At 45.9% G+C, this 15236-nt stretch overlaps 1 protein-coding gene across 3 annotated transcripts in view; it reads right to left on the minus strand.

Moving 5' to 3' along the window:
- The window catches only part of zranb3 (zinc finger, RAN-binding domain containing 3), an 83456-nt gene extending 75923 nt beyond the window's left edge, over positions 1–7533 (minus strand). Inside the window, exons 1-2 of one of the 3 annotated variants that reach the window (XM_079734172.1) lie at positions 7307–7533; positions 4710–4888 (exon numbers count right to left, since the gene is read on the minus strand). In XM_079734172.1, coding sequence (XP_079590298.1) covers positions 4710–4882 — 173 coding nt within the window. In that variant the 5' untranslated portion in view covers positions 4883–4888; positions 7307–7533. Of the gene's footprint in view, positions 1–4709; positions 4889–5477; positions 5609–7264 lie in introns of those variants that run through there. The other 2 variants (XM_079734171.1, XM_079734173.1) reach the window with 2 other exon arrangements.
- Between the last annotated feature and the right edge of the window lie 7703 nt (positions 7534–15236).

Genomic DNA, 15236 nt, shown 5'->3' on the forward strand with positions numbered 1-15236 from the left:
GAGTCAGCACACACACACACACCTGCATAAACACACACATTTGACATACACGCGCACACAATCACAAGGCTAGAAAGAACCCACATTGACACACACACACACAAGGATGCAACTGCAAGTGAACCGAAATAACCAGCCCAAAACACACAGACAAACAAACACACACACACACACACGGGAGTAGGGCAGGTGCGAGGCCTCCTTTAATGCATTAATCATTCTCCTTTAAATAACCTGAGTGTGTGGCATTGACGGCAGCAGTCTGAGAGGATGCAGCAGGGCCGTTGCCGTGGCGACGTGGCGGACCACAGTCAGCCACCGTTGCCCCTTGCCTGCGTTATCTACCTGCCTGGGTCCTCCTGGGAACGGTGTCATGGCGCTTTATCATTATTTCTATGTTGATGTGTTAATGTATATCCTGTCACTCACTCATCTTTTTCAGACGTTCAGCTCACCCATCGTCAGTGTTCAGAGGCTTCTACCTTTACAACACACATTTTGGTTATTTTCCATCCCTTCTCACTTTGAGCATCTTACACTCACAACGTGGAGTTGTATCATGCCAACATTTGGTAATTTCCTGCTTAAAAAGCCAAGACATCCAGTGGTAAGATCCACAAATGCTTGTATGTTCTTGGGCTTCCATTTCTTGGGAATGTACTGTCAAATCCCTACAGATCGGATCCAAAAGGTTTCTCAAACTTTCACCCTTTTTTCTAAATTAAATTTGCTGAAAAAATTGCAGTTGAATTGATCTCTTAATCCTGAACCATAACCTTTCTTGCGTACAACAGTTTGCGTGGGAGATATAAATCTGATTGAGGGTTAAAACATTAGTCACTCGCCAGTCAGTCTGTTTACTCTTGGAATCAGCAAATGAAAAAAAAGAAAAAGAAAGATAATTGCTTGCAATAATGGTGATGGGGGTCTGAGGGTTTGCAACACATACATCCGAAAGACAGAGCGTGCACTAAAGCTAAATACCCCATTAATTCCCACATTGCTTCCCATCTCACACTAAACCTGCAAGCTAGTCAATGTCCCGAGTGCAGGCGACTGGATCACTCACACACACACACACACACACACACACACACACACACACACACACACACACACACACACACACACACACACACACACACACACACACAAAGTGGTCATTGGTTGTTCTTGTTTTTGACTGGCAAATTGACTTGGCTGGCAAAAACCCACCCAACAGCCAAACAGCGCAATTCAGCCAATGGACCTTTGACCCCGGTCTGTGTTACGAAGCCTAGCCTTCCAGCGGTAATCAATATGGCCGCTCTGATTGGCTTCACTTTCACGCACTGCATGACCCCTTCCCCGGGAACACTGGCTTGGGTCGATGCAGTGTGAGGGGAAAGAGGAAATGGGCAGTACTTGCTCCGAAGCACAGCTAATATTGCTAACACACCGGCAGCACTAGCCCGTGGGTGAAGCCACCGGATGAATAGCGGATGGAAGCTTAGCGGTAAGCGTAACAGTAAGGTTGTCATGGAGACGCCCCATTTAAAACACGGCTAGAAAACAATAGACGCAGAGGCCTAAATCAATATTAAAATGACATATGTAAGGTTATGGTTTTGTGGTATTTTAAAAGGTAGTTTAACGAGACCTACTTACTGAGCCTGGAGCAGCATAAAGCCTGACACATGTACTGTGTATGCAAACTGGGAACTGCCCTTCAAACTGCCCTACTTTCCATTGAGTTTACTTTTTCCTTCGGTCTCCAAGTTTACAGTCGCTATCGGATAGTCTTGCTTGCTCAACATATCCACGTTTTATTTGGAGCAAGTACCCTCAAAAAAAATAAAAAATGAACTAAAAACTGATGTTTATCTTTGCAGCAACTCCTAAGCATCCCCTGAAGGGTGACCCATCTGTCTGCGTTCCTTCTCAACAATTCTTCCTTGATCATCACCTCAGTTTTTATTTTTAGGGGCTAGGGCTATGATGATGTCCTAAAATGTGACCCGTGAAGCCCTTTGACATTTTAACTGGGGCCATAAAGATGAAATTGACAAAAATAAGTATTGGTCTCAATTACAACAAGAACTTAAAGCTGTAAATTGTACTTCATTAAATTACTTTCCAAAGATTTTGAATGTGTGACAGAGCGGTCACTTATTCCCAACGAGTTTATCTATACACGCGCAGAACATTTTGCACTATATTCGCTGCTGTGATTTTGCACTCGTTAATAATAATAATAATGATAATAATAATGCATTTTATTTATGGGCGCCTTTCTTGTCACTCAAGGTCACCTTACAAAATCAAACATCCATAATAGCAAACAAAAAACAACAACAACATAATAAGACAGGGTACAAGATAAAAACAGTGTGTTCATTCTAGTCCCAAGAATGCAACTGACTTAAAGGGAGTAGGCTTGGCTAAGTAGATAAGTTTTCAGGTGAGATTTGAAAGTGATAATGGAACCGGAGTGTTGGATGTTATGAGGCAGAGAGTTCCAGAGGTAGGGGGCTGAGGATGCTCTTGACCCCATGGTAACCAGGCGAACTGGTGGGAGGGTGAGCTGGATGGAGAAAGACGATCTGAGAGAAATTGTGGGTGTCTTGATATGGAGGAGCTCGGTAAGATACTGAGGGGCAAGATTGTCGATGGCCTTGAAAGTGAGAAGCAGGATCTTGTAAATGATGTGATATTTGATGGGGAGCCAACGAAGTTGCTGCAGGACAGGTGTTATGTGACTGATGGAGGGGGTTTAAGTAATGATACGGGCTGCAGAGTTTTGAACCAGTTGTAATTTATGTATGGACTTAGCAGGTAAACCAAAGAGGAGAGAGTTGCAGTAGTCCAGACGCGATGCGACCAGGGTGTGAACAAGAATTTCAGCACTGTTGGGGGAGAGAGATAGGCGCGGGCGAGAGATGTTACATAAATGGAAGTATGCTGACCGAGTGACATTATTGATATGGGACTGAAATGATAGGGTGCTATCCAGGATGACACCCAGACTCTTGACCTGGGGAGAGGGGGACTCTGATGAATTGTCAATGGAGATGGAGAAGTTATTTATTTTAGAGATGGTGGATTTGGTGCCAATAAAGAGGATTTCAGTTTTATCATAGTCGAGTTTGAGATAGTTATGGGAGAACCAGGATCTGATTTCCTGGAGGCAATCAGAGAGGGAGGTGGGAGGGAGGGTCGTGGTGGGTTTGGTGGACAAGTAGAGCTGGGTATCATCTGCATAACAATGGAACTGAACATTATATTTATGGAAAAAATGGCCAAGAGGGAGGAGATAGATAATGAACAGGAGGAGTCCAAGGACAGAACCTTGGGGTACACCAGAGGAGAGGAGGGAAGAATGGGATCTACATTTTTTGAGTTGGACAAACTGAGTACGTCCACACAGATATGATTTATACCAGTCCAGAGGTGTGTCAGATATTCCAAGAGAGGCTAATTGGTCGATGAGGATGGTCTGGGAAATGCTGTCAAAAGCTGCACTCAGGTCCAGGAGGATCAGGGGCCTCATTACAGAACAAATCCTAAATTCTCATCCTAACTTAAGTTAGGGACTCAAAGATAGGAAAAATCCTAACTTCCTATTACAGAAGCAGTCCCTAACCTGTTGGCCGTTTCCTATCTTATCTGTGGCCTCCTATCTTATCTTAGGTAATCCTAACTGTTCTGTCAATCAGATTTTTCGGCAATCGTCATGTATGTTTCTGAACTCAGAATGTGCATGAGATTGATAGAACGAGTTACTTTAAACGTTAACAGAGACTGTTGATAAAGGATCTTTGTTAATAACGGCAAGCTCGTAGCACTAGTACTATTGTCATGGTGGATATTGGTACAGAGAACAAGAAGCGGAGTAATAAAGTAGTAAAGTGATTCTTCCAAATTAAAAATTAAATGTCTTTGCAGGCGATAAAATGAAATTAAAATAAGGTCAGGAAAATTTAACAAATCATTATGCGGTCTCGGTTGCCTTTCAGCCATCACATTTCTGTTGGGATGTTCCTCGTCTTCATTGTCATACAGACCAACTTACAGTGCTGCTACCATTTTTTTCAGTTTTTGACAGTTATTTTGAATTTAGGACAGGGTGTATGGCCACCTAACTTAGGGATCCTAACTTAAGAAATTCCTAATTTAGGATAGTTCTGAAAATGCTAAATTCCTATCTTAAGATAAGATAGGATTTCTTCCTAAGTTAAGTTAGGAAACCTCCTTCTGAAATACCAAAACCCCTAAATGCCTTCCTATCTTAAGATAGGATGGGATTTCAGAGTTAGGAAGTTTCTGTAATGAGGCCCCAGGATGGTAATAGTCAACTATTATGAAATATTGGATATACAAATAAGTACAAATTATATTCCCTTTACATGAACAGGAGCTACGACTCGTCTGAATCTGGGTAAGACAGGCAAACGCAGATGAACAGATATCTCGGCGTATAAGATAATCAATCAGGAATGGATGTTACAGATACATTTACATTTAGGGGATTTTGCTGCACTTTTATCCAAAGCAACTTACAACCATTCAGGGGGAGGCGTCTTGCTCAGGGACACCTCGACACTCGGGATTGAACTAGCAGCCTTCCTGTTACGTCAACCCGCTCTACCTCCTCAGCTACTGTCACCCCAGCTCAAGATGTTGAGCTTGGGACAGACCTTAGAGGACCTCTTACACATGCACCCCCTTACCTTCCATTCCTTGACAAGGCGAATTCCACACCTTCCTTCTGGAAGGACATTAGGCTGTGCAGGAGTTTGGGTGGGAGGGTGGACAGCTGCGCTGACCATTGAGTGCGAGGAGGGGCCACCACGGGATCGGGGAGCGAGAGAAGGTCTTCGTCACTGTCCTGGGAGTCACCCATCGTGCACTAGATTGCATTTTGTAGAGTGTTTCAAAAGAGAAAATGAGGTCAAATATACTTGCTGTAGTCCAGTTTATAGGCCTTTGTGTTGTTTTATACAAGGGGTTTTCACAGCAATGGAAGTATCGACAATAACAGAGACAACTTCAAGGACTGGCAATTTGATGTGCATTTCATTCAATTCTTGTACATCGTATGCAAGAGTTTTTTCTTTAATAGTTAGTTTTTAAGAGTTTTCAGAGAGAATATAGCCATTAATAAATAAATTATTTGTTATGCAAGTTCCCAAGTAAACATTCTGTCACTAAAAGCAATAAACATGAAGGGAATAGCTAACGAAATCAACTCACTCGATTAACTTTTAAATTTGTTATGCCAATCTAAAACGTGACGAAATGATTAAAACCATGATAGCCTGTCAGCTTTGGAGAATAGCCACATAACATTATAATCTGGGTTTAATATTGTTTATTTTATAAATGCACCTAACAAGGTAATAAGGGCAGTAAGTATATGCCTCCCTCTTCAGAATACAAACTGTCAGATGCAATTACTGATATTAATATTGTAATTGATCTAGATGGAGAGCACTGACCTACAACTGATGTACACTAGTGGGTCAGGTCACGAAGGAGAGTGAGCCAGCTTTAAGACGCCATCACCACAGACTGATATTCACTAGTGGGTCACGAAGGAGAGTGAACCAGCTTTAAGACACCCACACCACATACTGATGTACACTAGTGGGTCACGAAGGAGAGTGAACCAGCTTTAAGATGCCCACACCACAGACTGACGTTTACTAGTGGGTCACGTAGGAGAGTGAACCAGCTTTAAGACGCCCACACAACAGCCTGATGTACACTAGTGGGTCACGAAGGAGAGTGAACCAGCTTTAAGACGCCCACACCACAGACTGATGTACACTAGTGGGTCATGAAGGAGAGTGAACCAGCTTTAAAACGCCCACACCACATACTGATGTACACTAGTGGGTCACAAAGGAGAGTGAACCAGCTTTAAGACGCCCACACTACAGACTGATGTTCACTAGTGGGTCACGAAGGATACTGAACCAGCTTAAGTACGCTGACACCACATACTGAAGTACACTAGTGGGTGACGAAGGAGAGTGAACCAACTTTAAGACGCCCACACCCACAGACTGATGTTCACTAGTGGGTCACGAAGGAGAGTGAACCAGCTTTAAGACACCCACACCACATACTGATGTACACTAGTGGGTCTCGTAGGAGAGTGACCAGGCCAGCTTTAAGACGCCCAAACCAGACTGATATTCACTAGTGGGTCACGTAGGAGAGTGACCAGGCCAACTTTAAGATGCCCACACCACAGACTGATGTTCTCTAGTGGGTTACGGAGGAGAGTGAACAGGCCAGCTTTAAGATGCTAACACCAGAGTTGGTGCTCTCCATGGCCCAATCCCAAAGTGAGCCCTGAGGACTAAGGACTCACAGACTTAATTGATCTCAGGTGCTAAGTGAGCGCGTGTGTGAGGCCGCATGGCCTCAGATAGGTATATATGGGATTGGGTCAGCACTTCATGAGAGCACATGTTACCTTGGCAACGTTTAATGACAAAGACGTTGCTGACACTTGCCGGTTTGGGAATTCTCATTTTTAGTTGTTTTTTTGTTCTTTTGTGAATGCAATGAAAACAATCGGCTGCAGCAATTTATTGATATTAGAAAATCTAATTTTTACTTTTGAATACTTCAGTATAAAGGATGTATTGAATAATTTAGGTGATTATTGGCTTACGCATACCAAACATAAATCAGAACGGGCTGCATTTGGCTGAATTATAAAAGGTATAAGTAGTAATATAAATAGCCGTTTGGAAGCAAAGAAGCCAGCTCTTGTTGGTGAGCTGATCCAAATGATCCGGCTCACTAAGGCCCCGTTTACACGAGGACGCTTGCGGGGAAACACGACCAAATATTTTATCGGAAGTGCCTTTCGTTTAGATGGTGACGGCGTGAAGGCTTAAAAACGCACAAATCTGAAACCACCCTCCAGAGTTGAAAACTTGAATACGCTCAGCCGTAGTGTCTCCGTCTACTGCCAAGACGCAAAACTCTGCTCAGATCTGTACGCGTTTACGTCACATACAGCGCGCATACAGTGTGGACTCAAACCCTCACGCCCTTTGGAATTCGACATTGGGACAGCCCTAAAGCCTTAATAATTTCGCGAGTACGCGCAATAAAGTCCGTGAGGTCGTACATTGGGAATGGGCCCGTTAGGTGTGTGCTGTGCTCCTTACAGCACTACACTCCTAATAACCAGGCTGTGTGGTGATGCGTGCAGTCCACACAGCAGGGTGGGCTACACCCGATGCTAGGCTAAACGTGTACACACCATGAGGCTGGCTCTGGTGTGGTTGTTGTTTTGGTTTCCTACCAGGATAGTTTCAACGGGAGGAGCGTGAACAGAAACACCTTTACACGCCGGAAGTCACCCTGGTGTGTGTGAAACGTCCCGTTACCATTAAACCTGTCCACACGCTGACAGACCACTGTGTAGCTGGTGCTGTTCACGGAGCGAACAGCCTCGAAACATAACAACCCAACCACCGCGACGGCCTACGGCGATACGATAACGCCAATGCTGTTGTTCGTTTTGTCGTTTTCGTTATAAACGTCCAAACGTCATCGTACGTAAACAGCGCAGAGCACGCAAGGAGCCGTACCTGTCCGCGTGGGGTAACGCATGCGCGTTGAGGAGGCGTGGCTACCCGGTCCCGTCCCCATTGCGCGCATGCGCTCCTTCTTCGCCTTCCTCTGCCGACTGGGGACCAGGCGACAACGACTACCCCTCCTGCGCTTCTCAGGGTCGTGATCGAAAGAAGGTAAGACGCAACGTGTTCGGATGCTGTGTTGATCTCTGACGATGTTCCGTGTCGGAAGAGACACTTTATCGCTGGATTCTGTGGTTCGTGGCAACCCGCAAGTGACTATCACGAGAGTCCGACAACATGGTCAGTCAGTGTGAATGATCCGCTATGCGTTGGCTGGTGGTTTATGTTGGGGTTCAGATGTGTTGGCTGGTGGTTTATATTGGGGTTCAGGTGTGGCGGCTGGTGGTCTATGTTGGGGTTCAGGTGTGTGGGCTGGTGGTTTATATTGGGGTTCAGGTGTGTCGGCTGGTGGTTTATATTGGGGTTCAGGTGTGTCGGCTGGTGGTCTATGTTGGGGTTCATGTGTGTGGGCTGGTGGTTTATGTTGGGGTTCAGGTGTGTTGGCTGGTGGTTTATATTGGGGTTCGGTTTTGTCGGATGGTGGTCTATGTTGGGGTTCAGGTGTGTCAGCTGGTGGTCTATGTTGGGGTTCAGGGTTGTGGGCTGGTGGTTTATGTTGGGGTGCAGGTGTGTTGGCTGGTGGTTTATGTTGGGGTTCAGGTGTGTTGGGGTTCAAGTGTGTGTGCTGGAGGTTTATGTTGGGGTTCAGGTGTGTCGGCTGGTGTTTTATGTTGGGGTTCAGCTGTGTGGGCTGTTGGTTTATGTTGGGGTTCAGGTGTGCTGGCTGGTGGTTTATGTTGGGGTTCAGGTGTGTTGGGGTTCAGGTGTGTTGGCTGGGGGTTTGTGTTGGGGTTCAGGTGTGTTGGCTGGTGGTTTATGTTGGGGTTCAGGTGGGTTGGGGTTCAGGTGTGTGGGCTGGTGGTTTATGTTGGGGTTCAGGCGTGTTGGCTGGTGGTTTATATTGGGGTTCAGGTGTGTCGGCTGGTGGTCTATGTTAGGGTTCAGGTGTGTGGGCTGGTGGTTTATGTTGGGGTGCAGGTGTGTTTGCTGGTGGTTTATGTTGGGGTTCAGGTGTGTTGGCTGGTGTTTTATGTTGGGGTTCAGCTGTGTGGGCTGTTGGTTTATGTTGGGGTTCAGGTGTGCTGGCTGGTGGTTTATGTTGGGGTTCAGGTGTGTTGGGGTTCAGGTGTGTTGGCTAGGGGTTTGTGTTGGGGTTCAGGTGTGTTGGAGTTCAGGTGTGTTGGCTGGTGGTTTATGTTGGGGTTCAGGTGGGTTGGGGTTCAGGTGTGTGGGCTGGTGGTTTATGTTGGGGTTCAGGTGTGTTGGCTAGGGGTTTGTGTTGGGGTTCAGGTGTGTTGGGGTTCAGGTGTGTTGGCTGGTGGTTTATGTTGGGGTTCAGGTGGGTTGGGGTTCAGGTGTGTGGGCTGGTGGTTTATGTTGGGGTTCAGGTGTGTGGGCCAACCACATTATTTGTGGTTGATGCATGACCAGGCGTGAATTCTGTAATATCTAGGGCTATTGTTACTACACACACACACACACACACACACACACACACACACACACACACACACACACACACACACACACACACACACACACACACACACACACACACACAGTCGCTGAGTCCTGCACTTCAGTTTGGCAGACCCCAGGTGTCTATAATTAGCTGTGCGTAAAGTAGGGGCTCGTTTTCGCCAGTTACCACACTACCACGTGTATATCCAGACATTTAGGTTCAGTGACCTTCTCTTCAATAACGTCCTGCAGTCAAAATATGCTGTGTGTCCACAGAACAAACAAATATAGACACACAAACAACAATATATAGACCACCTGAGATGGTGCCCTGAAGCGTTGAATGTTGTCTAGATCTGGATATTATACACATTGAGATTTGTTGTGTCAATGTCTGGCAGTGGTAGGGCTATTTCACAATATATCACAAGGACCATAATCCTATCTGTCTGTCGATCAACTACCATTCACTTCTTCCTAAAGTCCATCATTTAGATGGCCTTTCTTTGATTGATACACTGCACTTAAAACCTCTACATTGTTAAGGGTTCTGTATATGGGGGTCATAGGAAGTTAGCACTGGTGTGTGTGTGCTTCTCAACTTTTGTTGTTCAGTATTCTATGTAGTCAAACCCTCCCACAGACACACCATGAAGTGAAAAACAAACACTATTAACCGTACCCAAACACCATCTCAGCCAGTGTGTGTTTACAGAAGGGCCGCCTGAAAAGGCTTGAATCCTTCAGGATGTCCAACTCTCAAAACACAGGTTAGGTCTTATTTGGAACTGAAGCCATTATCAAATATTAAAGTTAACATTGCTGTGTAATAGCCTTCTACAAATATATATCTCCTGATGACTAAATAATTAATCTCTCTCTCTCTTTCTCTCTTTGTGTCTCTCGCCCTGGAGGGAAATTATCCTTCCCATAATATTTGGTGTGGACCATTAAATAATTCAACCGTCCACCCATAGATTGTTTTTTCAGTGGCTTGACCATTTCTCAGCATCGGATTATGGAAACAACGCTACATTTTTCAGAGGCCCGACATAATGAGAGGAACGTTTTTTGTTGTTTGCAGCTCACCGTCTGTTGAGTGAAAAGGAGAAAGAAAGAAGACTAAAGGAACAGAGGTACAATCAGGCAGAGAAACTCAACATTATGACAGTCAGGGATCACTCTGTTTATCTCCTAGTCTGCGAGCTCCACCAATCACTTGGCGATAAGAGGTTTCCACTTGAAAGTGGTTTTGTGCTTGTAATTATATTGGTCATTTTCTTTTATTTGCTTCTTTCTCTGTTCTCGCGTTTTTCTTGTTTTCTTTCTTTGCCAAAAAACTCATTATCACGTCTGACATCTGGCTGGCTCTGGAGCTGTTAGCCCTCTGTATCGATTGTAGTGTTGTGATCAAAGACTAGATATTATTTCTGGGCTCTAGTGGCATTATAATATGGTCCTTAATAGATGGCTTGTCTTTTCCATGGACGCGCTGGCTGCATTAGCGTTCAATTTTTTTGTATCTATTTTATTTAACCAGAGTAGAGTGAATGTGTCTCCATGCTAAGTAATCATAAATTTCAAATGTCGTATGAAGCTGTTGATAAGTTAAATGGGGCGGCATGTGGCTCACGAGGTAGAGCGAATTGGCTGATAACCGTAAGGTTGCTGGTTTGATCCCCTGCTCCTCCTAGCTGAGTGTCGAGGTGTCCATGAGCAAAGTACCCAACCCTAACTGCTCCTGATGAGCTTGCTGTCGCCCTGCATGGTTGACTCCGCCGTCGGTGTGTGAATGTGTTCATGAATGGGTGAATGTGAGGCAATATTGTAAAGCGGTTTGAGTGGCCACTGGTTAGAAAAGCGCGACATAAATGCAGTCCATTAACCACTTAAAGTTAGGGTAGGCAATTTACTTTGAAAGCATTTTTTTGTCATATTTGTTAAAATCGTCTTGATTTGTTAAAATCCTGACGAAATCAATAAATCGAATGCTTTGACGAAACAAGAGAAATCAAGAATCTGTGGGTTTCTCTTGGCTGTAATTAACCTGTCCAATCAGTTAATTTGGGCCTAATGAAATTATTGGATGTCTTACCTGTCAGTCTACCTAGACGCCCAGTGACCTGGGCTACTGCTAAAGCTAGCGAGCTAGACATGTTTTTTCGGGGAGTGGCTTTAGAGGCAGGCCTGAAGGGAGGGGAGGGATTATTTCTGTTGGATACCTAAAAAATCGTACTAACTCTTGCTGGTTCCTCCAAATTGCCTAACTTAACTTAAACACATGGCAGATGAGCAATGCCATTATTTATTTGTTCATACTATAAATGATTACCTATATGGCAACCAGTTTATGCCTCCCCACACACACAACATTTGTGGAAGTTGGATCTTCAGCGAAGGCGCAAATAATAATAGTCACTGCAGAGACGCGAATAGATGCAGAGTTTCTGCCAGCGGCACGGATGGTTTGAATGGCGCAGCGCCAACGACCTTGTTCACTTGAGATTCACGTGATTCGCCTCTCGCAAATGATGCAAATTCGACTTTCGCTCGAGTTTAAATATTGTGTTGGCTGTCTCGTGAATTTTGTTTGATGCTGAATCACTGGCGCAACCTTGCCCGAGTAACGAGAGTACAATATTTGCTTAGCTTTTGGTGTGAATGCACCTCTTAGAGACTGCAAGTATTGGTCGTATATTATTTTCCTTTCTTGCAAATGCTGAGAGGTGTGTGTGTGTGTGTGTGTGTGTGTGCGCGCGCCAACTGTAATGTCTGGCTGGCCCGAAAGAACAGCTTGCCTCCGCAGCTTCCAGCCTCCTCACCTGCCCCCACCGAAAATCCACCTGGTCGCTGTGTACCTTTACAGCTGACCCACCCCCGTCTCCCTCCTCTCTGCCGTCTTCTGTCATTTCATTTCTTAATCGCAGCGTGTCCCTCTCCTCCTCTCCTCTCTTATTTTATTTTTTCTCTCCTAACATCTCCTCTTCTCTCTATTCCTCTCGCTCGTCTTCTCCTGGGCTCTCATCTCATTTCTCCTCTCCTCTCTCCTCTCCTCTCTCTCCTCTTCCTTCCTTCCCTCCTCTCTCCTTTCTCATTTCTCCTCTCCTATTCTTTTTCATTTCTCCTCTGCTCTATTCCTCTCCTCTTCCTTTCTTCTCTCCTCTCTCCTCCTCTCCTCTCCTCTAGATCCTCTTCTTTTCTATTACTCCCCTCTCTTGTCTTTCCCTCTCTCCATCTCCTCTCCTGATATGTACTGTTTTTCTCCATCTCTCCTTTTCTCACCTCCTCCTGTTCCCTCCCACTCTCACTCTTCACCTCCTCTTCCTAAGAATTATTGGACGGAAGAGACATATTTTCTCGCTCCATTCCGTGTCCCTAGCTGACCCCCCTCCACGCACACACACACGTGTGCACACGCACACGCACACACACACACATAGAGGGGAGTGCTTGATGACTTGGGTGAGTGGGGGGGAGTGAGACTCTGCAAGCCCCTCACCCCCCATGAGTCTGGTGCGCCCCCGTGAGTGGCTGCCTTCAGCGCTGACATCACACCGCCAGCAGGCCGCTGATATGTCGCTGTCTCCAGGGCTAACTTGCTCACTTTACCCGTGCAATGGCCGCGGCAAAGGTAGACTTGCGTTTGCACAGCCTCTGGTTCTCTCTCGCTCTCTCTCCCGCTAGCTATCACTCGCCCCTCCCCTCTCCCCCTCCCCTCTCCACACATAGTCTGTCTTCCCGCTTGCGGTTTTCCCTCTCACACTCACTCGGAGGAGCACTCGGAGGAGCACCAGTGCGCGGGTGGCTGCTCCTGCCTTAGGAGGAGGAGGAGACGCACGCCACCTCCGGGGCTACAATGGACACTAGCCCAGGCTGTGGACGATGGAGGAGGTAGTGGCCCGGCAGGTAGGGTGCTACAGGTAGGGCGCCCCGAGCCCTCTCGTCATTCTTTGTAGTATTTTTTTCTATCAGACGTTGTTGTGCCTCTAGTTTTCCTGCCGTATTTATGTTGTTAAATAGTTGCGGAGACATCTGCTAGGAGCAATGTGTTTGATCTCTAGACTTTTCTGTTTTTTCTGCGCTCCACGTCAGTTGGACAGTGCGTGGCGTATGCGCCGAGCGATCTGGGCTCACAGATGGCCGCTCTTTTTTTGTTCTTGTCAATTGCCGTTGATCTTGGCTCCGACCATCCGACATCTCATTCCCTCATCACGATTAATCATGGTTAGCTCTTCATCCATCTCGTGTGTGTGTGTGTGTGTGTGTGTGTGTGTGTGTGTGTGTGTGTGTGTGTGTGTGTGTGTGTGTGTGTGTGTGTGTGTGTGTGTGTGTGTGTGTGTGTGTGTGTGCGTGTGTTTTACTACTCACACGAGTCTAGACCTCTTTCCGATTGGGTGAATAGCTCGTTAACTGGTGCTCTTTAACAGCCCGATCTCCACTTTCTATTACTAGGGCGACTTAACTTAAATGGCATAAGCCATTAAGAGGCTTCTCCTCTTCTGTCCTCCCTTTCTCTCTCTCTATCTGTGCCTCTCTATCTTTCTCTCTCTTCTTTTTTCTCTTTTACTCTCAATCAGCTTCTCTCTCTCTGCCTTTCTCTCTCACTCTCGCTTGCGCTCTCGCTCTCACTCTGGCTCTCTCAGTCTCACTCTCTCTCTACCACACTCTGTTTCTCTCTCTCTCTCTGCCTCAATCTGCCTCTCTCTTTCTCTCACTCTGCCCCACTCTGGCTCTCTCTGGCTCTTCTCCATTGTTGTCCAGCCAAGCTCCTCAACCACACTTTTCAGCAAGATTTTTCTTTTGTCTTACAAATATTTTATAACTTTACAAAACACTTGATTGTCTCAAAAGTAATTTTCCATTATATATAAGCTTTTTTAAGGTTCTGACAGTGAATACAGATGTATGTCAGTGATGGACGGCTAGGTAGGTAGGTCAGGCATCTCGCTCAAGGGTGCGCCCGTCGGGCTTCAAACCCACAACCTTTTAGGCTGGGAGGTGAGAACACCCAGACCCACTCACTCGACCGTCCTGCTGCTCTATTTGAGGTAAATGATTTCAGTGTGAGTGTGTGTGAGCACCTGCCTGTGGTTCCCTATGGGCTCCATGTTTGTGTAAGCGGACGTTCTCCAATAATTACCTTGGGATTGCTATTCCCCGGAAGCTGCGGCGGCGAGACAGGTAACAGATTATCCCCGCGCTGCGCGGTGGATTTAATTTATTACGCTGCGAGTGGCCCCCTGCTGCTCTGTAGCGCCAGTTAGCTCTTCTCCACGCGAGCCTGTGGCCGGCGCTAACCACTCCCTTCAGAGAGGAGATTTTAGTCCCCACAAGTCATGCTTTTATTCAATATCATGTGCTCGGTTTTCAATTAAACCCATCCACTCACCGGTGTCTCTGTGATACGGAGGACAAGGGGTTGCTGTCCATGTCAAGTCTGTGTTGTTCAACCTTCTCTCTCTCACTCTCCCGCTCTCTCCCTACCTCACCTTGTCCTTATCTCGGTCGGTGCCAATGATTGGCAATTAGTCGCCCAGATAGGGACTGGATATGGGGAGGATTAGTTGAAATATGGCAGCCAAAATCAATTCCATTACCGGGAGTGCGTACCGCTGGTGTGTATAGAAACTCAAATTAGCTGTTTTATTTGAAAGCCACACACAGGGTTAGGGTTTTTTACTCGCCATGGTTCCCGGTCTTGCCTATATCGTGCCGTTTAATAGCCCAGACACCTTTTGAGAGCGCCGCAAGCTTTCGAAGCAGTCTGTCTGTTAATTGCCTTGACCAAAAGTGCTCCCGATTTATTTTTTTTCTCCAAATGTTTTTCTTCTTTTTGGTTGCTACCACATGGGAAATGTTGGGGAAGTCAGTTGGAATCATTACCATCTGCGTGGTTGATGGTCTAAGGCACTGTTTCTCAAATTTAGGTGTGTGTTCCCCTAGCGGTTCTTTTTAAGGATTGCAGGGGGTGGGAACATTTAAAAAATACTTCATTAAATCAAGGGCTATCACTTTGACTTTAAAGGGATACTTGGTTGAGGACATTTCTTTGTGGGGGTTCATTCGAAGAAA

Source organism: Pollachius pollachius (genome assembly GCF_949987615.1).
Source record: "Pollachius pollachius genome assembly, chromosome: 4".
Classification (NCBI taxonomy): Eukaryota; Metazoa; Chordata; class Actinopteri; order Gadiformes; family Gadidae; genus Pollachius; species Pollachius pollachius.